Source organism: Ovis canadensis, chromosome 14, assembly GCF_042477335.2.
Source record: "Ovis canadensis isolate MfBH-ARS-UI-01 breed Bighorn chromosome 14, ARS-UI_OviCan_v2, whole genome shotgun sequence".
Taxonomy (NCBI): Eukaryota; Metazoa; Chordata; class Mammalia; order Artiodactyla; family Bovidae; genus Ovis; species Ovis canadensis.
This window is the reverse complement of record NC_091258.1, coordinates 73,829,088-73,856,197: the sequence shown is the minus strand read 5'-3', so window position 1 is coordinate 73,856,197 and position 27,110 is coordinate 73,829,088. Positions and strand designations below refer to the sequence as shown.

Genomic DNA, 27,110 nt, shown 5'->3' with positions numbered 1-27,110 from the left:
GTTCTCCAAGGGACTCTCAAAACTGATCTCCAGCACCAGAATCCAAAAGCATCAATTTCTCTATGCTCAGCCTGTTAGAGGAAGCACACTGATTGAAACTGCCCACCCTGGCCAGGCACCATAGTAACTATTTGCATGAGTTGTTTTATGACAGGAGATCCTGATAAGGAATACGGAACTAACAAGCCACCACCAACCGGAAGAGTTCGGGAAAGGTCGAAAGGAGACACCGTGTGTCCGTCCACTTCCCAGAATCCCTCTCGCTAGCATCCATCTTGGCTGAGCGATGCCACCAGGAAAGACTCTGAATTAGAATGATTGGCCAAAGACCACCCGGAAACTAATCCCATCACCATAAAACCCGAGACAGCAAGCTAAGCGGCAGAGCAGTTCTGGGTTCCCTTACCCTGCTGCTCTCCACCCGGGTGCCCTTTCCCAATAAAATCTCTTGCTTTGTCAGCACGTGTGTCTCCTCGGACAATTCATTCCCGAGTGTTAGACAAGAGCCCAGTTTCGGGCCCTGGAAGGGGTCCCCTTTCCTGCAACAAGCCTTCTGTATGGACCAACTCTCACATCACATTTTTAATCACATCCCTAGCTGACTCCTGGAAAAACCATAGTTTGCCTATAGGGACGTTTGTTGGCAACGTGATTCCTTTGCTTTTTAATACACCATCTAGTTCTATCATAACTTTCCTTCCAAGGAGCAGATGTGTTTTTATTTCCTGGCTGCAGTCCCCTTTAGCAGTGATTACAGTATTGAATTGTTCCTTCCTCCCGCCGCGCCGGGACGCCCCGCCCTGCCCCGCCGCGCCGCGAGGTTCCGCCTCACCTTTCAAAGGCCCAGTGCTGGTCTGGCTTCTCCCCACCACCAGCCCCCTGACGGCCCGGACCCCCTGCAGGCCGGTCAGCTATTTGTCTGCGCGTGCGCGTAACGTGACCCACGCGGAAGCGGAGAGCTGCGAGTGGAGGTCCCAGCGCAGCGTGAGTTTCTGTCTTTGGAGTCAAACCTGCCTCTCGCGGTCTCCTTTTCTTTGTACCCCGGGTCTGAGGGTCGCTACTGACTCTAAATCCCCGCTCCCGCCCCACCACCCCCAGCAAATTGAGACGTCTCCTTAAGCGGTGAAGGGGCGCCTGCCTTTCGGTTTAAAGTCCGCATTGAAGCCCGTTCCTGCTTTTGGAACACTGAAACCCTGCGTTTCGCACTTTTTCTGGCTTAAAACCGTTTACTGACCTCACGGACCCTTCTGCCCTTTCTGCACCACATACAATTCTATTAGGCGAGGTGGTTTATTCGCTCCACGTTCTTCAGCCTCTCCTCGGGCCCTGGAGGCCTCGCCGGCCGCCCCGCTCCCGGAGGGCAGCGTTCTCTCCCCGGTCCTGGGATTCTGGGGAGCCTGCCCCACTCCTGAGACCCCCTCCCTCCCAGCGCTCTGTCCTCACGTCTCCTCAGGACGGTCCTTCTGCCCTTCAGTGACCTTTCCCCTGATCCCTGGTGGGGAAGGTGACCTGAGCCAGCCACGTGACGCCCATGGTTCTTTGGCCCCAAATAGCACCCGCTGGAATTTGGCTCTTGCGGGAGGGCCTTTCTTATTCAGTCTCCTACCCTGTAAATAGTGGGCGGAAGGCGGGCTCAGAAGCAGAGACAGCGACTCCTAGGGAAATGGAAAATTGAGAAAAGCCTGTGGGACGAGCGATGGCAGTGAAGAGGATTGTGAGGAACTTGGAAGAGACAGCTTCATGAAAGAGAATGAGCCTTGAAGGGAGCGGGTGCGGAAAGGAGAGAAATTCAGAGCAAAGCAGGGTCTCCGGAGAGTTAAGGGTGAGCAACACAGGGAGGTGTGGTTGTTCATTCCGACTCTTTGCGAGCCCTGTATCTCCCAGAGTTTTCTCAAATCCATGTCCGTTGAGTCCAGGGATGGTATCTCACCATCTCATCCTCTGCCGCCCCCTTCAAGGGAGAGGGTGTAAATCAGGGGTCCCAAAGAGGGCGACAGTGGAGAGGCACAGACAGCGCGCAAAGGGGATACAAGAGTTGGGACCTTGGCTTACAGACCAACAATATCCTGGTGGGAGAGAAAGGGGACTCCTAGTGATTTGAGGAGCTGAGGAAAAAAAGCGAGCTGAAAGGAAGCATAGCCACTTGGAAGTGCCAGAGAGTTGGCAGGAAGGGTGGGCAGAGATGGAGGAAGAAAGGCAGAAATACTGGGAGATTGAGGATCACCAGGGAGGTTGAGAGAAAGCAACTTGAAGGTGAACAGATGGCAGAGAGGCGGGATAGGAGCCAGGGAAAAAGTAGAGAGGACAGACACAGCAGGAGAGCAGAGAAACGGACATGTAGAAAGAAGTAGGGAAACAGATCAACCAAATGGAGTGGAAACAGCTAGAGTGCAGGTGATGGTGGGGACTAGATCCGGAAGAGTGCTGAGTCAGTTGGGTAAGAATTATTGTCTTGCTTCTTTCAATTCTACAGATAAGACGGAGAATTGCAAAACTTCTGTCTGTGAGGCATGTGTATTTTGTAATTATTTGTATTAAAAGAGCATGCATATGTAGAGCTGGTTGAGGTCGCAGGTGTGGGTCACCCCCCTTCCCTATTCCTGGTGAGGAGTAGAGGTTATGCGAGAGAAGAAATGCGGCAAGACTCTTACTACATGATGCCTTTTCAAGGAACTTTAAAGATGTTCTTTGTGATGGTTTTACTTTTGGCTTTCTGCTTTCTTTACATTTAATTATTTTTATAGCTTGGGATAAAGATTTGTTCGTTCAATAGCGACTTTCTTATAAACAATTATGGAGCTTTGCCTCACTTGGGACAACTTGGATGAATGTAGAGAATATCATGGTAAGTGAATTAAGACAGACAGGGAAAGACTGGTATTATACATCCTTCCATTATATAGAATGTAAAAAAAAATGAAACTCATTAGGGAGGATGGTGGTTCTCTGGGGCTAGGAGGTGGGGAAGATGGGGAGATGTTGGTCAAAGGGTACAGACTTTGAGTTGTGAAATGAGTGCATCCTGGGGAGGTGTGTGCAGCACACTGACCATAGTTAATCCTGTTCTGTTACTGCATGCTGGGAATTCGTCAGAGTACATTGTCAGTGTTGTCACCACATACAGAACATGGGACTTTGGACGTGATGGATGTGTTGCTTAGTGGTTTGTGATAAATATTTCATGGTGTACACGTGTCACAGGGTGTATGGTATGTATACATAACCCTTTCTTTAGTCGGTTCTCCCCCATCAGACACGCACCTCCCACATCAGACGCGCTCCTCAGGTTCTCGTGTGGGTCCTCACCCCAGGAATGTGCACAGGCCGCAGATGATTCCGATCTGGATCCTGCATTGAGCACCAGGGCTCTTAGCCTCCACTTCTGAAACTCAGACCACACCCTGGGAGAGGGGAGGTGCTCTGCTCTCAGTGGGGCTGGACCAGGGCCTGCTGTGTGACCTGAAGGGCATCATGGGGTCATCAGAGGTGGCCCCTGCTGCTGTGTGCATGATGCCTCACCAGGAGGGGAGTGTGATCCGAGGGAAAGTGTGGGAAAGTCCCGTGTTGGTCTCTGTGTGGAAGTTGCCTGTCCTGAGGCCCTCCTGAGACAGTGGGCACAGAGGACTGTCTGTTACCCATGGTGGGGGCTTCCCTGTGTGTGTGTGGTTGGGGCTCAGGAAGAGGATTTGTTGACTCTAAACATTAAATAGCATGTTTTCCACCTTCTTGATACCCCATGAAGACTCGTGTTACTTGAGGAAGCCCAGAAGAGGAGGAAGAGGAAAGAATAGGAATCAGGCATGGCTCTTTCTCAGGTAAGGTCATATTCTCAGTGGATTCTAGTCTGTCCTTCCTGAAATGCCCTTCTCTGGACTCGCTAATTGTGTCTGACTCTGAAGTGTCCTGTCTGAGTACTGTACATGCACACTCACCCGGGGCCTTCCCTCAGGGCCTGTCGTCTCCACTTAGATCCCTTTTCCCCATGACCCGGTGACCTGACCCTTGTGAAGAGGCTCCCCTGGGCGGCGTCCTGGGCAGGGCTTCACACCCACAGGTTGGAGATGGGGTTTCAGTGCTGTTGGGCAGCAGGGATTGCTTAGGGCCCATCTCGATTCCCTGTCTGCCCTCTGTCAACCAGGGATAAGGAAGCTGCACACGAGATGTAAGGTATTAACATGCACAGTACCTGCTAAAATCTGGAAAAGAGGCCAATAACGGGAAATCAGATCTGAATTTTTTAGGACATTTAAAACTAAATGAGGACCTTCTTGAACAGGTCTAGAGAGTGTTTCATTACAGCGTCTACTTTAAACTATGAAATATAGTTTGCTAATTATTTTTTCTTCTTTTTTGGCCATATGATGTAGGGTCTTAGTTCCCTGAGGAGGCATTAAACCTGAAACCCAGTGGTGGAAGTGTGGGATCTTAACCAGTGAACTGACGGGGAGTTCCCCCAACTTTCCTAATCTTCACGCAATATTTGGTCATGGAGTAAAAAGATAAACATTGGATTTTGTTAATAACTACATCCCTTACATTACTATTTTTTTAAATATATTTTAAAAATACATATTGGCTCTACTGATCTTCATTGCAGCAGTGGCTTTCATCTAGTTCTGGTGTGTGGTGGCCACTTTTTAGTTGCAGTGTATGAGTCTCTTATTACGGTGGCTTTTCTTATCTTGCAACCCAGACTGTAGAGCATGCTGGCCTCAGTAATTTCACCTGCTGGGCTCTATAGCTCTTGCTCAGAAATTGAGGCTCATGGGCTTAGTTGCCCCTCAGCATGTGGGATCTTACCGGATCAGGTGCCAGTCATATTATTTTTTAAATCTGTATATTATTTTCTGTTTCTTTCTTTTCTTCTTTTTTTTTTTTTTTTTGAGCTAGTATAAGATAATGTTGAGGACTTCCCTGGTGGTACAGTGGCTAGAATGTGCCTGCCAATGTAGGGCGCACGGGTTCCATCCCAGATCTAGGAAGATGCCTCAGAGCAACTAAGACCATGCGCCACAACTGCTGAGCCTGTGCTCTAGAGTCTGGGAGCCATAACTCCTGAAGCCCGCACACTCTAGAGCATGTGCTCAAAAATAAGAGAAGCCACTGCAATGAGATGTCCGGGCATTGCAGCCGTATGTACAGAAAGCGTGCTCACAGCAACAAAGACCCAGCAAAACCAAAATCAATTAGCTTTAAAAAAGACAGAGAATGCTGACAAATTACTGAAGTGCAATTGATTCCTTTTTAATGTCCCAAAGATGCTGAAATACACATAAATAAAAGAAGACAAGAGTATCATCCCTGAATGTGTCAAAAGGCATCTTTCTGGAGAAGGGAATGGCCACCCACTCCAGTATTCTTGCCTGAAAATCCCATGAACAGAGGAGCATGGTGGGCTACCATGAGGTCACAAAGAGTCTGACATGACTGATTATCTAAACAACAACCACCTCCACACACAGCAGAGTGAGCTCTGAAAAACAAATCTAAACCTCTGATTTACCTCCTGCAGATTCTTCAGTGACTTCCAGGTACTTTTGGAATAAAGTCCTAAATCCAAAACCTTGTAGAAAGCAGCCTCTACCTGGCATCACCCCTCTTTTTGCCCTGTGTCCCAGTCAGACTGACTGGCTTTCTGTTCACTAAATATCTTCCTGCCTCAGAGCCAGCACTCAGGCTGTACTCCCTGGTTGCATCTTCCACTTCCCACCTTGCCAATCCAAGTGTTTCTTCCTCACGGATACCTTCTCTGATTTATCGATGTAGGTCAAGACTTTCTGTTAAAAAAACAGGCACCAGGCCTGTTTCAGAGCACGTGTAACAACAGTGATATTAAAATTATGGATGTAATTGGCCAGCTGGCTGCTAGATGGTAAGCTCCATCACGTTCACTGCTATATTCCCACTTTGGGGCCCAGAGTTCACTCTCAGTAAATTTTGATTGAAAGAAAAGAGTAAAGACAACTCTTCCTTGTTTCAACTAGTTGTGTGTTTATGTGTGCATGTGTGAGTGCATGGATCTGTAATTCCATGGTTTTATTACAAAACATCATCTCATAAATACGTTTTATGCTTTGTAGCAGTTGAAATTGTATCTTAAGTGTTTTCCATGGCCTTAAGTTTTTTCTACCTCAGCACATGAGTGATGGAAACAGTGGTAAGATTAATGACCTTGTGTGGATTGGTGGGGAGAGGGGGTGACCCTATATAGTAACCATTTATCTGATAGTCATGTCTGCCTCTTTGTGACCCAGTAGACCATAGCCCTTCAAGCTCCTCTGTCCCTGAAATTCTCCAGGCAAGAATACAGGAGTGGATTGCTATGCCCTCCTCAGGGGGATCTTCCCCATGCAGGTATCAGCCCCATGTCACCTTCATTGCAGGCAGATTTTTTACTGCCAAGCCTCCGGGGAAGCCCAGATACCTACATATTATACTGTATATTATACTCTTCCTTGGCATTCAGAAGGAGGTAAATAGTAAATTAATTTGTGAATATTTTTCTCTCTGTCTATAATGTCCATCATTTCTTGGCTGACAAAAGATCTGGGCTTCTACACCTTCATTGCTCTTCAGCTTTCTTGAACTGGTTTCAGGTATTCTCAGAAAACTCTCTGTGGATGCACTTTCCTTCTCTGGTACTTAACTCATTGATTCCTTAGGTTCAGTTGTCTCTCCCAACCACCTGACCTCAGGTGCTGTTGTCACAATTCTTAACTGTTTGATCTGAGCAATTCCTTAGAATGATAAAGTTTTCTCCACAGTAAGATGGACACAGATCTTTCTGTGATGTGCTGTTATGTTGATGATAAGTTCATCCGTGTAAAGTCTTTACAGTAATGCTTAGTGTGTAGGAAGTGTTGATACACCTGTCATCAGTGTGATGATGTCATAATCATCCCCATCACAGTGTGTGTTCTTTTAAAGCCACTGTGGACTTTGTTGTCTGAAGACACCAGTCTTGCTATAACTCATCGAGATAGTGAATATCACTTAGTGTGTAGAGTGTGACAATTCTGCATAGGCAACTCACTGATTGAATTTTATTTGTATATTCTTCATGTGTTGTCCACACAAGTGACAAATTTATATTGATTGGAAGATGTCATAGTCTTATAAAACAATCTGGAAATTAGAGACCCACAGTTTGTTCCGAATAGCTTTTAATGGATCTACCAGAATATTACATTACCTGAATTGATCCTTATCCCTCTCACCTTTTCTCATTTCATGTGAAAATAAGAATCCTCCTCAGCGCCTGTTAGTGAAATGTGCTTTCATTTCAGACACAGTTGACCATCAAGGATGTGGACATCAAGTTCACTCCAGAGGAGTGGGAATGCCTGGACCCTGCTCAGAGGGCCTTGTACTGGGACGTGATGGTGGAGGCCTACAGGAACCTGCTGTCTGTGGGTGAGGATCACTTCCCTGTGAAGTTGGAATGTGGTTTGGGGTATCTCTGCATTTTCCCTCTGTGTCTCTTGGGAGCCCCTGTTTTGCTTGACTGAGTTCATAGCCCTGTTGATTCAGACTTCAAAAATTTTGTGATTGGCATCAGAAGTTTAAGCTTGTCCTTTCTTCAGGTAATCTGCCCACTGTATGATACACAGTTTTCCACAGCTTGAGTATTTATAAAGCTGATTTCGATCTTTGAAATAACCAATTCCCTATTTTCTACCCCTGTGTTCTTGGTTCAGTAGTTCTTGGAAAGGAACTAGATACATGGATACCTGTGTGCTCAGTTGGTACATTCGTGCCTCTTTGTGACTCAGTGGACCGTAGCCCTCCACGCTCCTCTGTCCATGAGATTCTCCCAGCAAGAATGCTGGAGTGAGTTGCCATGCCCTCTTCCAGGGAATCTTCCCCACACGGGGATAGAACCCACAGCTCCTGCATGGCAAGTGGATACTTTACCTTTGAGCCCTGGGGAAGCCCAGGTATCTGTGTATTATACTGTATATTATACTGTATATTATACTGCTTCCTGTGCATTCAGAAGGATGCCGATAGTAAATTAATTTGTGAATATTTTTCTGTCCGTCTGTAATGTCCATCACTTCTTGGCTGACAAAAGAGGTGGGATTCTACACCTGGCAATGCAGGAGGCACAGGGGTCTAGGTCCTCTCTAAAGCAGGCCTCTGAGCTTGCTTCTAACCTGGCTGGACACTGCCCTGACTGTGAGTGCCCTGACTGCCTGCTGTGAGTGCAAGTCATACAGCACTAGAGATAAGATAGGGGACAAATATTGAGATTGTCGAGCCCTTGGGGGGCCCTGGCCTACTCAGCCACAGGCTTAGCAATATTGTAAGTTTTGTAAGACAAATAAATAGCATTAATATGCAACCAGAGCTGCTATTTGCTCACAGGTTCCTGATGATATCAGTTGGCATCCTGGGATTATAAATGGGAACCCAAAACTGCAATCTTTGAAGTCTCACCCATGACTGTAACAGGCTGCCTGGGATCTTTTCTTCACTTGGTCTTCAGTTGTGCTGTACCGCGGGACTTCCCAGCGCTTTTTGAGTCTGGGTGTTGGTCAGAACCCAATTTGGTGACGTATCTTCTGCTGTTTCTACTTCTCTTTGCTTTTATTGTTAGCGTATTGAAAGTTAGCTAGATAATTCTATAATAAGAATTTGTGTTATTTATTTCTACAGAATGAGTGGCTTATTTTGTTAACAAATCTTTGAACCTGAGACGAAAGTGACAACTTCTGCACAACTTTAATTGGCCCTGTGAGCAGTATTTGTGAGACAAAATGCCACTCTGTAAGAAGAAAGAGGTTAAGGTTGATGAAGTTTTTATTCCCTAATTCAAAGATTCACCTTTCTACTAGTTAGCTAATACATGGGACGTCTTCACTGGATGGTGTGAGAATTGGAACCTTAAATTAAAGAGGGCTGTACCCTTAGAAGTTACTGAATGTTTGTGATTCTCACTCATTGAGAAAGGATAAGAATCTGATTTGCTGGATGAGAGGCTGAATCCTTCTCTCTCCTACCATAAAATGAAAGTGAAAGTCACTCAGTCGTGTTGGACTCCTTGCGAGTCCATGGAATTCTCCAGGCCAGAATACTGGAGTGAGTCACCTTTCCCTTCTCCATGGGATCTTCCCAACCCAGGAATCAGACCCAGACTTCCAAATTGCAGGAGGATTCTTCACCAGCTGAGCCTCTGTTGTCCCCTTCTCCTCCTACCTTCAATCTTTCCCAGCATCAGGGTCTTTTCCAGTGAGTCGGTTGTTTGCATCAGGTAGCCAAAGTATTGGAATTTCAGCTTCGGCATAAGTTATAAGGGCTACTCTCTAGTTGTATGTGCGGGCTCCTCATGCCAATGGTTTCTCTTTTTGTGGTATGTGGGCTCTATGAGTGTGCTCAGTAGTTGTGAATCCCGAACTTGAGAGTACAGGATCTTCACCTGGGGCCCACAGGCTTAGTTGCTCCGAAGCATGTGGGAGCTTCCTGGATCGGGTGTGTGCCCTGCATCAGCAGGCAGATTCTTTACCTCTGAGCCACAGGGAGGCCCCAAAACTTGTTCCTTTACATGTATCTTGGAGCCAATGAACTGAGTAAATTAAGGTTACTGTATAGAATGGCAATTGCAATATTGAATGGCCTTTATTTAAGCAGAGAACGTTTCATTTATTAATTCTTTGTTGTTTAAAGATGACAGTCTTTATGTTTTACACAGTATAACTGACATGAAACACTTCTAGTTATAAAATGCCTGTATGTCTATCTACTGATAGATTTATAGAAGGTATTTAGAAAAGTGTTCTTTCTTTTTTTATATATATAATTAGGGAATTACCTGACATTCCAGTGGATAGGATGCAGCACTTTCAATGCAGTGATTTTGGGTTTAATCCATGGTCAGGAAACTAAGATCTCATAAGCCCCATGATGTGGGGGGGCAGGGAGACAGTTTTAACAAATTCTTTATTTTCATTACACAGTATATTAGAATACTTCTTTTGGATTATTTACCATCACACTGTGTTTCCTCTCTGATCCTTGCTTACTCAGTCCAGTCTGACTCTTTGTGATCTCATGGACTATAGCCCTCCAATCTCCCTGTCCATGGATTTTTACTGTTTTTTCTCCTCAATTATGAGACAGAAGTGTATTTACTACCAAGTAGAATGAGCTTTGAGGTCATGGTGGGAAAATACCTTTTTCTTTGAGACCTGACATGAGTTTGCATAAAGTGAATGTTTTCCTGATTCTGTCTTTGAAACTTAGCTACCCTAAAATTAATTTGAATTCTATGTGATTCCTGTTTTTTTTTTTTTTTAAAGAATTCTATTCCTTTAGTGTTCCTTATATTTTTAAGTTCATCATTGGGAAGATTAATAATTCTGTTCAGGATGGATATGACTTTTGATATAATATCATGTGCTCAACATGAAAGAATTTATTTATGAACTGTAATTAATAGGCTACCTATGGTTCTTTATATCTTGTAGTTTGTCTCATATACATATGACCAAGAAATTACAAGCAAAAGCAAACAGTGGAAAAGGAGAAATTTTGCAAAGAGTGATGTTTGGAAGAGCTGAAACCTATGAAACCAAAGATTTTTTCCTCAGGAAGATACAGGAAACTGTGCATGGTTTTGAGAGTCTGTGGACAGCTGCTGAAAGAAATGGCAAAGGAATGTCTGTATCCCATAACAGAAACCTCACTGGTGGAAGAGATCATCAGAGTAGAAATGATGTAGGAGATAAGCCTGTTGAAATGCACAGATCAAGCTTTCATGATGAATTGCAGATGCTTCAGTCTGAAGGGACAGTTTCTGAATGTAGTCAGGTTGTGACGAATATCAACAGTAGTACCTCAGGTTTGCCACCTCAGAGAACTCGTAGTGTCCATAAAGGCAATTCTCATAAACAAGAGAGTGCTGTTATGCATCCCTCGGAACTGGCACCACACCAGGAATCACACAAGAAAAAATCTTACAAATGTAATGAGTGTGATATAATGTTTCTTCAGGACTCAGAACTTACTAGATATCAAAGAATCCATACAGGAAGAAAACCATATAAAGGTGATGTGTGTGGCAAGGCCCTTAATGATAATGTGAGCCTTGCAGTTCATCAGAGAAATCATATTGGAGAGAAGCCATATACATGTGATGTGTGTGGAAAGGCCTTTACTTACAAAAAAAGCCACGCACTTCATCAGACCCTTCATGCTGGAGAGGGAAACCATATAAATGTGATGTATGTGGCTGTGGCTATACTCGAAAGTCAAAGCTTGGAATTCATCAGAGAATTCATACTGGAGAGAATTCTTATAAATGTGATGTATGTGGTCGTGGCTTTACTGGAAAGAGACATCTTGGAACTCATCGGAGAATTCATACTGAAGAGAAATCTTACAAATGTAATAGCTGTGACAAACGTTTTTTTACGCTGTCATCCTTAAATATACATCAGGCAGTTCATACAGGTGAGAAAGCATGTAAATGTAATTTATGTGGCAAAATATTCAGTTCCAGGGTAACTTTGCAGTTCATCAGAGAACTCATACTGGAGAGAAACCATATGAATGTGGTATGTGTGGAAAGGCCTTTACTCGCAAAGAAAGCCATGCACTTCATGAGATCCTTCATACTGGAGAGAAACCATATAAATGTGAAGTATGTGGCCGTGGCTATACTCGAAGCACACATCTTGCAATTCATCAGAGGGTTCATACTGGAGAGAAACCATATAAATGTGACGTATGTGGCAAGGCCTTTATTGTAAATGGAAGCCTTACATCTCATCAGAAACTACATACCAGAGAGAAACCATATAAGTGTGACGTATGTGGAAAGGCCTTTAGTGTAAATGGAAGACTTAAATCTCATCGGAATATTCATACTGGAGAGAAACCATATAAATGTGATGTATGTGGCAAGGCCTTTAGTTTCAGTGCAAGCCTTGCAGTTCATCGAAGAATTCATACTGGAGAGAAACCATATAAGTGTGTTGTGTGTGGAAAGGCCTTTAGACAAACTGCATCCTTTGCAGTTCATCGAAGAATTCATTCTGGAGAGAAACTGAGAGGGTAACATGCAGGAAGGTCAGGGGTCTCCAAAAGAGGAAATAGGCTGCAAGTGTCTCTTAAAATTCTGTGTTGCTATGATGACACCTGGTTCCACCTGAACTTAACTTTTCTCTAACCTCAAGCTAAACCTTGAGCATTTTTCTTATGGAAATGTTTTTCTTAAGCTATGTTAATGAAACTATGTATTTGCTTTGGAATTGGCCTTTCTTCAAAATGATTCCTTCTAAGACTATCATCAAACCATGGGCTGATGATAGCTCAACAAAACAGTATTCGTATCAGTTGTTTTATGGCTGGGGGATGACACACCTCTTGCCCTCCTATCTCAAAGATGCATATTATGGGAGAGGGGCCTGCTGAAACTCCCTCAGCCTTGAGGTGTCTCTCTTATCTGATGAATGACTTTCTAACCGACATAACACAGCTTGCTAAAACTAGCAGCGGGGGCCACTCTCCATCCCCCTTCTGATGTCTATGTCAGAAGCTTTCTCTGTCCCTTTTTCACTTTAATAGAACTCTGCTACACAAAAGCTCTTGATTGATCAAACCTGGTCCCTGGTCCCAAAGCTAATCTTCAGAGATCACAAATCCCACACTATTCATGATAAGTTATCAAAACCTTACAAATGTAAGAATTGTGACAAAGGTTTTAGTGCACAGTCAGCCTTAACTCACCATCAGGCAGTTCATCCAGGAGAGAAAGCATAAAAATGGGACGTATGGCTGGTGCTTGAAATGACCATCATAGGAAGCATCAGATAATTCACAGTAGAAAAAAATGTTACAAATGGAATAACTGTGAGAAATAGTGCAAATTTAATGAGTGTGGCGAAGACTTTAGTTAGAGTTCAGCCCTTATAATTCATCAGAGTATTCATACTGTATAGAAAGCATACAAATGAAATGAATGTGGCAAAGCTTCTATTTCATGTTCAGCCTTAACTGACCATTAGGCAGTTCATGCAGGAAAGAAACTGAAGAGAAAAAGTTAAAATTTTACCTCCTTCTCCTTTTGCCTCTAACTCAGCTTGCTTCTTGCAAAGTCTAAATCATGTAGGTCTCAGAAAGTGGCGACTCACAATACTAGTAACTGGAGCTTATCCCATTCACCCTTGTCCTGCTCTTTGCAATCACCCTAGCCCCTGCAGACCCGCTTAATCATTCCTGTCCGTGTAGAAAAACTCTAACCCCCTTGTTCAGGGCTCAGAGCTTGGAGTATTAACTCCTCTGGGCCCCAGCAGCATAATAAACCTGAGTTCTCCAACCCTCCAAGTGTGGTGCTTGGTTTCTCAAGTACTGGTTTGTGCAGCATTTCTGGAGGCCCCAGCTAGATTCCACCCACACTAGCCCCCCTTGAGTTGCTGGACTGGTGACTTGGCTGGGTCAGAGCAGAGGAGCCCCAAGTCAAATGAGGAGGTGCACCACCTCATGGTATTCCAGGTTCTCTTTTGGACCAGCATTCTGACTCGAGACGGCCAAACCCCAACCAGACTCACCAGGAATGACCACAGGGTAAGGTAAGGCCACAGGGCCGGTCCCCAGTCAGGAGGTCCTACCCGAATGGGTAGAAGAGGAGACTGATCACCTCCTTGGAAAGGGAGCATCAGATAGGGAGACCTGGGGACTTGGGAAAAGGGACATATTGTGATAAACTGAGTGATTGCGTATGCATGATTGCTGACTGAAGGAAGTAAAAGTGAGCTCCACAGTACTTAGACTATGGAGCCTCAGAAGGTCCAAAACCTGTGGTTCCGTGATGACCTCATATGGCTGAAAGGTGGTGCCAGTCTCTGGGGAATTTGATTCCTCCCTGTGAGGCTGGGTGTTAGTTTTAAAAGGTGTTATAGGTCTACATAGAACCGTTCGACTTCAGCTTCTTCAGCGTTACTGGTTGGGGCATAGACTTGGAGTACCATGATACTGAATGGTTTGCCTTGGAAACGAACAGAGATCATTCTGTCGCTTTTGAGATTGCATCCAAGTACTGCATTTCGAACTCTTTTGTTGACCATGATGGCTACTCCATTTCTTCTGAGGGATTCCTGCCCGCAGTAGTAGATATAATGGTCATTGAGTTAAATTCACCCATTCCAGTCCATTTTAGTTAGCTGATTCCTAGAATGTCAACGTTCACTTTTGCCATCTCCTGTTTGACCGCTTCCAATTTGCCTTGATTCATGGACCTGGCATTCCAGGTTCCTATGCAATATTACTCTCTTTACAGCATTGGACCTTGCTTCTATCACCAGTCACATCCACAACTGGGTATTTGCTTTAGCTCAATCCCTTCATTCTTTCTGGAGTTATTTCTCCACTGTTCTCCAGCAGCATTTTGGGCACCCACTGACCTGGGGAGTTCCTCTTTCAGTATCCTATCATTTTGCCTTTTCATACTGTTCATGGGGTTCTCAAAGCAAGAATACCAAAGTGGTTTGCCATTCCCTTCTCCAGTGGACCACATTGTGTCAGACCTTTCTACCATGCCCACCCATCTTGGATGGCCCCACAGGGCATGGCTTAGTTTCATTGAGTTAGACAAGGCTGTGGTCCTAGTGTGATTACATTGACCAGTTTTCTGTGATTATGGTTTCAGCGTGTTTGCCCTCTTGCAACACCTACCGTCTTACTTGGGTTTCTCTTACCTTGGACATGGGGTATCTCCTCACCGCCACCCCTCCTGACCTTGAACGTGGAATAGCTCCCCTAGGCCCTCCAGCGCCCTCCTAGCCACCGCTCCTTGGGGTCACTCCTCCTGGCCGCCACCCCTGGCCTTGGGTGTGGGGCAGCTCCTCCCAGCCACCGCTCCCGGCCTCGGGCGGGGGTAACTCCTCTCAGTTGTTCCTGCCTTGTCACAGGCTGGCACTCTCGGCCACCGCCCCTGAGCTCGGAAGGGTATTAAAACAAGCAAACTTGTCCAGAAGGATCCTGGACGATCCCCCAAGATGAAAGGTTGTTGAATCACGACGCTGGGACTCTTGACCCCAGAGGAGAAGAATTCAATCCAGGGCCAGAGACGAGGCTTGAACGTTCAGAGCTTTTGTGTAATAAAAGTTTTATTAAAGTATAAAGGAGATAGAGAAAGCTTCTGACATAGGCATCAGAAGGGGGCAGAAAGACTAATAGAGTTTTGCCAAGAAAATGCACTGGTCATAGCAAACACCCTCTTCCAACAACACAAGAGAAGACTCTACACATGGACATCACCAGATGGTCAACACCAAAATCAGATTATATTCTTTGCAGCCAAAGATGGAGAAGCTCTATACAGTCAACAAAAACAAGACCAGGAACTGACTGTGGCTCAGATCATGAACTCCTTATTACCAAATTCAGACTTAAAGAGAAGAAAGTAGTGAAAACCACTGGACCATTCAGGTATGTTCAGTTCAGTTCAGTCACTCAGTCCTGTCCGACTCTTTGCGACCACATGAATCACAGCACACCAGGCCTCCCTGTCCATCAACAACTCCTGGAGATCACTCAGACTCATGTCCATCGAGTCAGTGCCATCCAGCCATCTCATCCTCTGTCATCCCCTTCTGCTCCTGCCCCCAATCCTTCCCAGCATCAGAGTCTTTTCCAATGAGTCAACTCTTCACATGAGGGGGCCAAAGTACTGGAGCTTCAGCTTTAGCATCATTCCTTCCAAAGAAATCTCAGGGCTGATCTCCTTCACAATGGATCGGTTGGATCTCTTGGAAATCCAAGGGACTCTCAAGAGTCTTCTCCAACACCACAGTTCAAAACCATCAATTCTTTGGCACTCAGCCTTCTTCACAGTCCAACTCTCACATCCATACATGACCACTGGAAAAACCATAGCTTTGACTAGACGGACCTTAGTCGGCAAAGTGATGTCTCTGCTTTTGAATATACCGTCTAGGTTGGTCATAACTTTTCTTCCAAGTAGTAAGTGTCTTTTAATTTCATGGCTGCAGTCACCATCTGCAGTGGTTTTGGAGCCCCCCAAAATAAAGTCTGACACTGTTTCTACTGTTTCCCCATCTATTTCCCATGAAGTGATGGGACCGGATGCCATAATCTTCATTTTCTGAATGTTGAGCTTTAAGCCAACTTTTTCACCCTCCACTTTCACTTTCATCAAGAGGCTTTTTAGTTCCTCTTCACTTTCTGCCATAAGGGTGGTGTCATCTGCATATCTGAGGTTATTGATATTTTTCCTGGCAGTCTTGATTCCAGCTTGTGTTTCTTCCAGTCCAGCGTTTTTACTCTGCACAGAAGTTAAATAAGCAGGGTGACAATATACAGCCTTGACGTACTCCTTTTCCTATTTGGAACCAGTCTGTTGTTTCATGTCCAGTTCTAACTGTTGCTTCCTGACCTGCATACAGATTTCTCAAGAGGCAGGTCAGGTGGTCTGGTATTTCCATCTCTTTCAGAATTTTCCACAGTTAATTGTGATACACACAGTCAAAGGCTTTGGCATAGTCAATAAAGCAGAAATAGATGTTTTTCTGGAACTCTCTTCCTTTTTCCGTGATCCAGCGGATGTTGGCAATTTGATCTCTGGTTCCTCTGCCTTTTCTAAAACCAGCTTGAACATCAGGAAGTTAATGGTTCACATATTGCTGAAGCCTGGCTTGGAGAATTTTACTAGCATGTGAGATGAGTGCAATTGTGCAGTAGTTCGAGCATTCTTTGGCATTGCCTTTCTTTGGAATTGGAATGAAAACTGACCTTTTGCAGTCCTGTGGCCACTGCTGAGTTTTCCAAATTTGCTGGCATATTGAGTGCAGCACTTTCACAGCATCATCTTTCAGGATTTGAAACAGCTCAGCTGGAATGCCATCACCTCCACTAGCTTTGTTTGTAGTGATGCTTTCCAAGGCCCACTTGACTTCACATTCCAGGATGTCTGGCTCTAGATGAGTGATCACAACATCATGATTATCTGGGTCGTGAAGATCCTTTTTGTAGAGTTCTGTGTATTCTTGCTACCTCTTCTTAATATCTTCTTCTTCTGTTAGGTCCAGATCATTTCTGTCCTTTATCGAGCCCATCTTTGCATAAAATGTTCCCTTGGTATCTGTAATTTTCTTGAAGAGATCTAGTCTTTCCCATTCTGTTCTTTTCCTCTATTTCTTTGCACTGATCTCTGAAGAAGGCTTTCTTATCTCTTCTTGGTATTCTCTGGAACTCTGCATTCAGATGCTTATATCTTTCCTTTTCTCCTTTGCTTTTCACCTCTCTTCTTTTCACAGCTATTGTAAGGCCTCCCCAGAAAACCATTTTGATTTTTTTGCATTTCTTTTCCATGGGAATGGTCTTGATCCTTGTACAATGTCACGAACCTCATTCAATAGTTCATCAGGCACTCTATCTATCAGATCTAGTCCCTTAAATCTACTTCTCACTTCCACTGTATAATCATAAGGGATTTGATTTAGGTCATCCCTGAATGGTCTATTTGTTTTCACTACTTTCTTCAATTTCAGTCTGAATTTGGTAATAAGGAGTTCATGATCTGAGCCATCGTCAGCTCCTGGTCTTGTTTTTGTTGACTTTATAGAGCTTCTCCATCTTTGGCTGCAAATAATATAATCAATCTGATTTTGGTGTTGACCATCTGGTGATGTCTATGTGTAGAGAGTCTTCTCTTGTGTTATTGGAAGAGGGTGTTTGCTATGACCAGTGTATTTTCTTGGCAAAACTCTTTTAGTCTTTGCCCTGCTTCATTCCGTATTCTAAGGCCAAATTTACCTGTTCCTCCAGGTGTTTCTTGACTTCCTACTTTTGCATTCCAGTCCCCTATAATGAAAAGGACATCTTTTTTGGGTGTTAGTTCTAAAAGGTCTTGTAGGTCTTCATAAAACTGTTCAACTTCAGCTTCTTCAGCATTACTGATTGGGGCATAGACTTGGATAACTGTGATATTGAATGGTTTGCCTTGGAGACTAACAGAGATCATTCTGTCGTTTTTGAGATTGCATCCAGGTACTGCTTTTCAGACTCTTTTGTTGACCATGATGGCTACTCCATTTCTTCAGAGGGATTCCTGCCTGAAGTAGTAGATATAATGATCATTTGAGTTGAATTCATCCATCCAGTCCATTTTAGTTCACTGATTCCTAGAATGTGAATGTTCACTCTTGCCATCTCTTGTTTGACCACTTCCAATTTGCCTTGATTCATGGACCTGACATTCCAGGTTCCTATGCAATATTGCTCTTTACAGCATCGGACTTTGCTTCTATCACCAGTCACATCCACAGCTGGGTATTGTTTTTACTTTGGCTTCATCCCTTCATTCTTTCCAGAGTTATTTCTCCACTGATCTCCAGTAGCATATTCGGCACCTACTGACCTAGGGAGTTCCTCTTTCAGTATCCTATCATTTTGCCTTTTCATATTGTTCATGGGGTTCTCAAGGCAAGAACACTGAAGTGGCTTGCCATTCCCTTCTCCAGTGGACCACATTCTGTCTGACCTAAATCAAATCCCTTATGATTATACAGAGGAAGTGAGAAATAGATTTAAGGGACTAGATCTGACAGATGAGTGCCTGATGAACTTTGGATGGAGGTTCATGACAATGTACAAGAGACAGGGATAAAGACCATCCCCATGGAAAAGAAATGCAAAAACGAAAAATGGCTCTCTGAGCAGGCCTTACAAATAGCTGTGAAAAGAAGAGAAGCGAGGAGCAAAGGAGAAAAGGAAAGATATTCTCATTTGAATGCAGAGTTCCAAGGAATAGCAAGGAGAGATAAGAAAGCCTTCCTCAGCAATCAATGCAAAGAAATAGAGAAAAAGAACAGAATGGGAATGACTAGAGATCTCTTCAAGAAAATTAGAGACACCAAGGGAACATTTCAAGCAAAGATGGGCTCGATAAAGGACAAAAATGGTATGGACCTAACAGAAGCAGAAGATATTAAGAAGCGGTAGCAAGAATACACAGAAGAAGTGTACAAAAAAGATCTTCACGACGAAGATATTCACAATGGTGTGATCACTCACCTAGAGCCAGACATCCTGGAATGTGAAGTCAAGTAGTGGGCCTTAGAAAACATCACTACGAACAAAGCTAGTGGAGTTGATGGCATTCCAGTTGAGCTGTTTCAAATCCTGAAAGACGATGCTGTGAAAGTGCTGCACTCAATGTGCCAGCAAATTTGGAAAACTCAGCAGTGGCCCAGGACTGCAAAAGGTCAATTTTCATTCCAATCCCAAAGAATGCTCAAACTACCACACAATTGCACTCATCTCACCCGCTAGTAAAGTAATGCTAAAATTCTCCAAGCCAGGCTTCACTAATACATGAACTGTGAACTTCCAGATGTTCAAGCTGGCTTTAGAAAAGGCAGAGGAACCAGAGATCCAATTGCCAACATCCACTGGATCATTGAAAGAGCAAGAGAGGTCCAGAAAAACATCTATTTCTGTTTTATTTACTATGCCAAAGCCTTTGACTGTGTGGATCACAAGAAACTGTGGAAAATCCTGAAAGAGATGGGAATACCAGACCACCTGACCTGCCCCTTGAGAAACCTATATGCAGGTCAGGAAGCAACAGTTAGAACTGGACATGGAACAACAGACTGGTTATCACCCTGCTTATTTAACTTCTATGCAGAGTACATCATGAGAAATGCTGGGCTGGAAGAAGCACAAGCTGGAATCAAGATTACTGGGAGAAATATCAATAACCTCAGATATGTAGATGACACCACCCTTATGGCAGAAAGTGAAGAGGAACTAAAAGGCCTCTTGATGAAAGTGAAAGAGGAGAGTGAAAAAGTTGGCTTAAAGCTCAACATTCAGAAAACAAAGGTCATGGCATCTGGTCCCATCACTTCACGGGAAATAGATGGGGAAACAGTGGAAACAGTGTCAGACTTTATTTTGGGGGGCTCCAAAATCACTGCAGATGGTGACTGCAGCCATGAAATTAAAAGACGCTTACTACTTGGAAGAAAAGTTATTACCAACCTAAATAGCATATTGAAAAGCAGAGACATTACTTTGCCGACTAAGGTATGTCTAGTCAAGGCTATGGTTTTTCCAGTGGTCATCTATGGATGTGAGAGTTGGACTGTAAAGAAAGCTGAGCACTGAAGAATTGATGCTTTTGAACTGTGGTGTTGGAGAAGACTCTTGAGAGTCCCTTGGACTGCAAGGAGATCCAACCAGTCCATTCTGAAGGAGATCAGCCCTGGGATTTCTTTGGAGGGAATGATGCTGAAGCTGAAACTCCAGTATTTTGGCCAGCTCGTGCGAAGAGTTGACTCATTGGCAAAGACTCTGATGCTGGGAGGGATTGGGGGCAGGAGGAGAAGGGGACTACAGAGGATGAGATGGCTGGATGGCATCACGGACTCGATGGACGTGAGTCTGAGTGAACTCCAGGAGTTTGTGTTGGACAGGGAGGCCTGGCGTGCTGCGATTCATGGGGTTGCAAAGAGTCAGACACAACTGAGCGACTGAACTGAACTGAACTGAACCTAACTGGTGTGAGGAATGGTCAGGACTAAGAAAGGGCCTGCGTGGAGCATAGGGTACACAGGTTTATGTCAGATATCAGCTTGTGACCGCATGTGTTTGTGAAAATAACTGACAGCACAAACTAATATACTGACCTTAAAAAGAAAAGAACTGGTTCATCACGTTTATGGGCATTATACTATGGGTATGGGACAGAAACAAGAGATTTTAAAAGTGACTGTGATATATGGAGAAAGCAGGATAATACCTATTATACTATTTACAATGTAATGTATCCAACTGTGAATTTTGTACATTACACTGATCCGGCAATGCTAAGAGGCACCCAAGTTCTCCCTGGGAATGCAGCCAAATGGGCATCCAAATGGTCTCTTTTGAAGGGGCACCCACCCTTGTTTGTCTCTGTGCCACCAACTCAGGGTGGGATACACTGGGAGGAAAAAATTATTGGTTACCAGTTATTCTGTCGACTGACTCCTTGAGCCAACATCTAAGAGAGTAGGTTTTCCTCAAAACACTGCCAGGTAGATTAGATTTGTCAACATGGATGGAAGTTCCTTTAAGCCAACAGTTTTAGATTGCAGGATAAAGAATTTTAAGAAGGGCTTCTTAGGAGATTACCGAGTCAAGATGACCCCCAGGAAGCTTAATAACTTATGTGAGCTCTGTTGGCCATCCTTTGACATTGGTTGGCTGCCAGAGGACCTTCTCGACCTGCCCACTGTCTAAGCACCAGGTAGTCACTGGGACTCCAGGACATCCAGATCAGTTTCCATACACAGACTCCTGGCTTCTAATGGCACACACCCTGGCCCCATGGGCAAGATTTTGCACAAACATACAGGAACAGAGTAGGGTATTTGTGGCCCAACCACTGAGAAAAAAGAAGCACCAAAAAGCCCTATATTCCAGGGAGATCCAGTGGAACTCCCAGTACTGCCCCCACCATACATTCCCCTGACTCCACAAGCCCTGGCGCAGCTAGTGCTGGGCCCATTGCCAGACAGTCCACCTCCCTCCATGTCCCCCACATCACCTCATGAGCAAGACTCCAGCTCTGAGCCAGCAGGGAAGCGGCTCTGCCCAGACAGACAATCTAACCAGCTGGCCACGGCCCGTCAGATGCCGCTGCGAGAAACTCAAGATCCTCAACAAGTGAAGGAGGATGGCTTAGTCCAGCCTGGCCTCTCCATCTTCTATTACCAGCCCTTCAGCACTACTGATCTCCTAAACTGGAAACACCATAACCCAGTGTACTCTGATAAACCACAGGCTATGATTGACCTACTGGAGTCCATTTTCCACACTAATCAGCCTACATGGGACAACTGTTATCAGCTCCTTATGTCTCTCTCCACCACTGAGGAAAGGCGATGCATTTTGACAGAAGCCCGAAAATGGCTCTGAAGACAAGCCCCCGCAGGGGGCTTAGATGTAGAAGGATGGGCATGAGAAGCAATGCCAGAGATGAGACTTAATTGGGATTTCAATACCAGAGAAGGACAAGAAACCCTGGGTCGCTACTGTGATGCCCTTCTACATGGACTTCAAGCAGGAGTCAAAAAGCCCACCAGTATGTCCAAAATTACAACGATAATCCAAAAAGTGCATGAGACCCCCACGGATTTCTGTGAGAGACTGTGTGAAGTGTTCCAGACATAGACCCCGTTTGACGCTGAGACAGCTGAGAATCAATGAATGATTAACCCTGGCTTTGTGGCTTAATCCTGTGCAGACATCCAACGAAAGCTCCAAAAACTGGAAGGCTTTGGCTGGTGTGAATGTCATACAGCTCCTGGAGGTAACAAATAAAGTCTTTGTGAACCGAGACTGTGAAGCCCAACAAGAAGCAGATAAAAGAATGAAACAGAAAGCAGCCCTGCTAGCAGCAGCACTGAGGAGCTCAGATCAAGTGAAACAGTTTCCTCATGAAAAGGGGAAACTAAGAAAAGTCTACCTCTATGCCACGACTAGTGTGCCTATTGCAGAGACCGGACAATGGAGGAATGAGTGCCCCCACCACAGAGGGGCATCTAAAGGGTCGAAGAAGTTCAGTCGACCCAGCACAGAAAGGTACCAGCCTGAGCCAACTGTCCAAAACCTTTTCAGCCTGGCTGGAGCAGAATCAGACCAGGAAAGACTGGGATCCCTGATCCTGGGCCCCTGGGAGCCCAGGGTCACAATGAAATTATGGGGCCAATCAATGACTTTTATGGTGGATACCAAGCTGGGCACTGTGGTAATCACACCTGTGGCTCCCCTCACAGGCCAAACAGCAACTGTTGTTGGGACCACAGGGAAAATAGCAGCCTGCTCATTTTGCAAGGCCCATTCATGTCAGGTAGGGGGCCATCTGGTGATTCATGAATTTCTCTACTTACCAGAATGCCCCATTCCCCTGCTGGGTAGGGGCTTACTGAGAAAACTGAGGGCAGAAATCACCTTTGCCCCCAGAAAGCCTGCAAGCCTGACCTTGGGGAGACAGTTGGCTCTGATGATGGCCGTGACCATGCCCAGGGAAGATGAATGGCATCTCTATTGCTCAGGGAGGGAACAAATAAATCCCCCCAGACTGCTAAAAGAATTCCCTGATGTCTGGGCAGCAGGGGCCCAGGTTCGGCCAGAAACTATATGCCCATTGTAGTGGACCTGAGGCCAGGAGCCACTCCCGTTAGAAACAATATCCAGTACCAAGGGAGGCACGCCTGGGAATTTGGGACCACATCCAGCACCTACGAGATACCGAGATCCTAATCGGATGTCAGTCTCCCTGTAACACTCAGCTCTTACCAGTCAAAAAGTCTGGAGGGAATGACTACTACCCAGCCCACTGTTGACCTTTGCGCTGTCAACAATGCAGTCATCACCAAATTGCTACACTCTCCAGAGTCTCTTACCGGCTCAGACAAGCTGGTTCACCTGCTGGATCTCAAGGATGCATTCTTCTGCCTCCAACCAGCCAACCAACCAGTCCTTGTTTGCCTTTGAATGGGAAGATCCACACACTGGGAGAAAGACACAGCTGACTTGGACCCGACTGCCACAAGGCTTCAAAAACTCACCTACCATGTACCTTGCTGCATTTCCCGGAAAAACTTTCAACTGCACCCCACTCCAGTACGTGGATGAGCTGTTGCTAGCCAGTCCCACCCAGGGGACTGCTGGAGGCACCAAAGCCCTGCTGGCTCTACTCTCCACCACAGAGTACAAGGTGTCATGGGAAAAGGGCATCAGGAGCTAGGACATGAGAGGAAGCAAGCCGTCTGTTCAATAGCTCGGCCGAACACCAAGAAAGAAATCAGTGAGTTCCTTGGGGCTTCTGGATTCTGCCAGGTCTGGATACTGGGTTTCTCTAAAATTGCCAAGCCTTTGTTTAAAGCCACAGCAGGGTCTGATAAGGACCCCCTGGAGTGGGGACCTGAACAGGAAAAGGCCTTTAAGAAGATAAAGAGAGTCTTGACCAGTGCTCCAGCATTAGGGCTGCCGGATGTAACACGGGACTTTAACCTCTTTGTACATGAAAAAAATCACACTGCACTGGGGGGTCCTCACACAAATAGTTGGGCCATGGCAGTGCCCAGTCGCATACCTGTCCAAACCACTGGATCCAGTTGCCGCAGGATGGCTGCTATGCCTCTGGGCATTAGCTGTCACTGTGGTTTTGGTCAGAGAAGCAGATAAGCTTACTCTAGGACAAAATGTAAAGATTCCGCATACTGTTACTGCCTTGATGAATAGCCAGGGGCATAAGTAGTTGACCAACTCCGGGATGACTCACTATGAAGAACTGCTTTGCAAAAACCCACAGGTCCAACTCGAGACTGTGCAGACACTGAACCCTGCCAGCTTTTTACCTAGAGAAGCGGGAAATCCCGATTGTAACTGTGAGGAGCTCATAGATGAAATTTACTCAAGCAGGCTGGACCTGATGGACAGTCCCCTCCAGAACCCAAAACTGGAACAGTTCACTGATGGAAGCAGTTTCATCCAAGACGAGCAGCACAAAGCAGGCTCTGCCATAACAACACCTGACAAGATAGTGAAGGCCGAGGCCTTGCTACAAGGGTGGTCACCAGTGCAGGCTGAGCTATGGGCATTCGCCCAGGCACTACGGCATGCCGAAGGGAAAGGAGTCAACTTCTATACCGAGGCAAGGTATGCCTTTGCTACTTTACATGTACATGGAGCCATTTATAAAGAAAGGGGACTATTGACAGTGGGAGGAAAGGAGATTAAAATACAAAAAAGAAATCCTTCAGCTGTTAGAAGCAGTCTGGTAGCCTTCCCAAGTGGCAGTCATCCATTGTAAAGGCCATCAGCGAGGAACTGATCCAGTCAGCAATGGGAATCGGTTGGCGACCAGGCAGCCAAGGAGGCAGCAACCCATCCGAGCCCCACAGTGGGCCCCGAGTCAATCTTTAAGTCCCTCTTGGCAACAGAATTGCCTCCATCCCCGAGATATACCAAGGAAAAAGATCTATGGGCTCTAAATGAGGGAGGAATAAAAGAAAAGGAGGGCTGCTGGAAGCTCCCAGACCAAAGACTCTTTGTCTCCAGCAATGCAGAAATCCAGCTGGAAAAACAACATCATGAGAAAACTCGTTTAGGGAAGACTGCACTGGAGAGCTTACTGAGCCACTACCATTTCTTTTCTAAGCTCCCAACCCTATGTGCCTAGATCAGTGCTAGATGTATGACTTGTATGCAAAACAATGCCAGGCAACAACCAAGACCCAACCCAGGGGTGCTGACTGTTGGGACACTGCCCTTTGAAGATCTAGAAGTGGACTTTACTGAAGTCAAGCCCTGTAGGGGCCATAAGTACTTCCTTGTGGTAGTCTACTACACGGGATGGGCTGAAGCCACCCCCACGTGCACTGAACAGGCACGAGAAGTGGCCAAGGCCCTGTGAAGAGACATGATCCCGAGATATGGGCTGCCTCTCTCCATAGGGTCTGACAATGGGCCAGCTTTTGTATCTCAGATAATCCAAACTCTATCCAGGACACTGGGAATCAAGTGGAAGCTTCACACTGCTTACAGGCCACAGAGCTCAGGGAAAGTTGAATGCATGAACTATACCCTCAGGACTACCTTATCTAAACTCTGTCAGGAGACCAGTTATCTTGGATCAACATGTTACCCCCCAGCCTTACTCAAAGCCCCATGCACCCTGAGTCCTCAGGCTATCCTCCCTTTGAGATCTTATATGGAGAAAACCCCCAGGGTTAGGAAAACTCAAGGGAAACCCCCAACAACTAGCTGACCTGGAGATGTCCCGACACCTCCAGATCCTGGCAAAAGTCTTGCACCATATTGCCTGAGAAACCTTAGAAAGGACACCTGTTCCTTGGGGCAACTGGGTTCATCCCAATCACCCAGGAGATGAGGTATGGGTTAAAGATTGGAAAAAACAACCATGTCAGCAAGTTGGGACAGGCTCTCACACGGTTGTCCTGGCAACCCCTACTGCTGTTAAAGTTACAGGCATCATCCCTTGGATCCACCACACCAGAGTCAAGAAGACAGCGGCTTCCTGTAATGAGGACACCTGGAAAACAGTTCGGAACCCTGAAAATCCCCTCAAGGTCTGGTTCCAAAAACAATGGCCCTCACCTACGAAAGACACTGAGCCCTGCTCTAGTCACTCCAGAAGCTGACTAGTCCATGCAAGGCAGAAGCTTGAGACTTCTTCAGCCTTGCTCCAGCCACACTCCAGCAGCTGTTTGGTCAACACACAGCAGAAGCTTAAGGATCTGACTATCAAAATATCAATGGATATTTATTGTCAACCCTGGCCTGTATATCTGATTGGTATTATTGCTGTGCTCTTTGCTACAGGACTGGCTTCAGTCACAGCCCAGGACTGGGATTTGGGTCAGAAGCTGCAGTTAGCACTCATCGTAGTGGGAAGCCTCATTCTTATTAGATGTCTCTTATGATCAATTCTCCCTACTAACTAAATTGCTCCACGGTATAACTGACCCCCCCCTCACAATAGGTTCAGTTGCTATAGCCGTGACAACCCAAAGATGCGGAGAAAACATTTTGCTAGTGTTCAGTTATCTGTTATATGCAGGCTGCTTTGCAGCCTTTTGATGTCCCTTGCTGGAACAGCCGTTCCTTATCCATCATGCACCTGTCAACATTACAGTCAACCCTTGGAAAATCGCTTACTTAACCATCAGCTAAAACAATGTATAGATAGCCAATCCCATAGGCTGATCACCTACTGCCTTCATAACCGTGCAATGTATATCCAGGGCCCTGGTGCCAAAAATGTTTTCAAGTTATGCTCCCCGCTGCTGCTACGTTTCCCCCACTAGAGGATCCAAACCCTGGGTGGTATTCTGACACCATGGCATCGCCACCATGCCCCTGCACCTCCATCTACCCCCAAATGCCAAGCAGATGTTACAACACAGAACAGCTGTCTGTCTGCCAAATAAATGGAAAAACCTACTGGACAGGGACAATAATGCAGACAAATGAAATCACGGACCAACTTTGCCCTAAAAATCAGCCTCTGCCTATTGGCAGTATGACGCAGGTTACAGAGTTAACTCCCCCTTAGGCCCTTGTCTGTACCA

At 45.5% G+C, this 27,110-nt stretch overlaps 2 protein-coding genes across 10 annotated transcripts in view; both read left to right on the top strand.

The window, feature by feature from the left end:
- The first annotated feature begins 839 nt into the window (after positions 1-839).
- Positions 840-13,320, top strand: LOC138418265 (zinc finger protein 347-like). Of its 9 annotated transcripts, none has more exons than XR_011248475.1 (6): positions 896-984; positions 3,743-3,815; positions 5,767-5,872; positions 7,287-7,413; positions 8,368-8,536; positions 10,467-13,320. XR_011248475.1 is itself a non-coding variant. In XM_069549409.1 (4 exons), the coding sequence occupies exons 3-4, from the start codon at positions 8,442-8,444 to the stop codon at positions 11,425-11,427; spliced, it is 1,056 nt and encodes a 351-aa protein (XP_069405510.1). In that variant the 5' UTR covers positions 1,552-3,815; positions 7,287-7,413; positions 8,368-8,441; the 3' UTR covers positions 11,428-13,320. The 9 variants fall into 9 exon arrangements, 4 of the variants coding, with proteins under 4 accessions (XP_069405510.1, XP_069405511.1, XP_069405512.1 ...); XR_011248471.1 differs by having other exon boundaries at positions 8,368-8,552; XR_011248473.1 differs by lacking the exon at positions 5,767-5,872 and having other exon boundaries at positions 840-984; positions 8,368-8,552.
- Positions 13,321-21,063: 7,743 nt separating this feature from the next.
- Positions 21,064-27,110, top strand: part of LOC138419616 (zinc finger protein 208-like) — a 51,912-nt gene continuing 45,865 nt past the window's right edge. Inside the window, exons 1-4 of the mRNA XM_069552465.1 lie at positions 21,064-21,178; positions 21,491-21,675; positions 22,256-22,861; positions 24,329-24,675. Of these exons, the coding sequence (XP_069408566.1) occupies positions 21,064-21,178; positions 21,491-21,675; positions 22,256-22,861; positions 24,329-24,675 (1,253 nt within the window). The remainder of the gene's footprint in view (positions 21,179-21,490; positions 21,676-22,255; positions 22,862-24,328; positions 24,676-27,110) is intronic.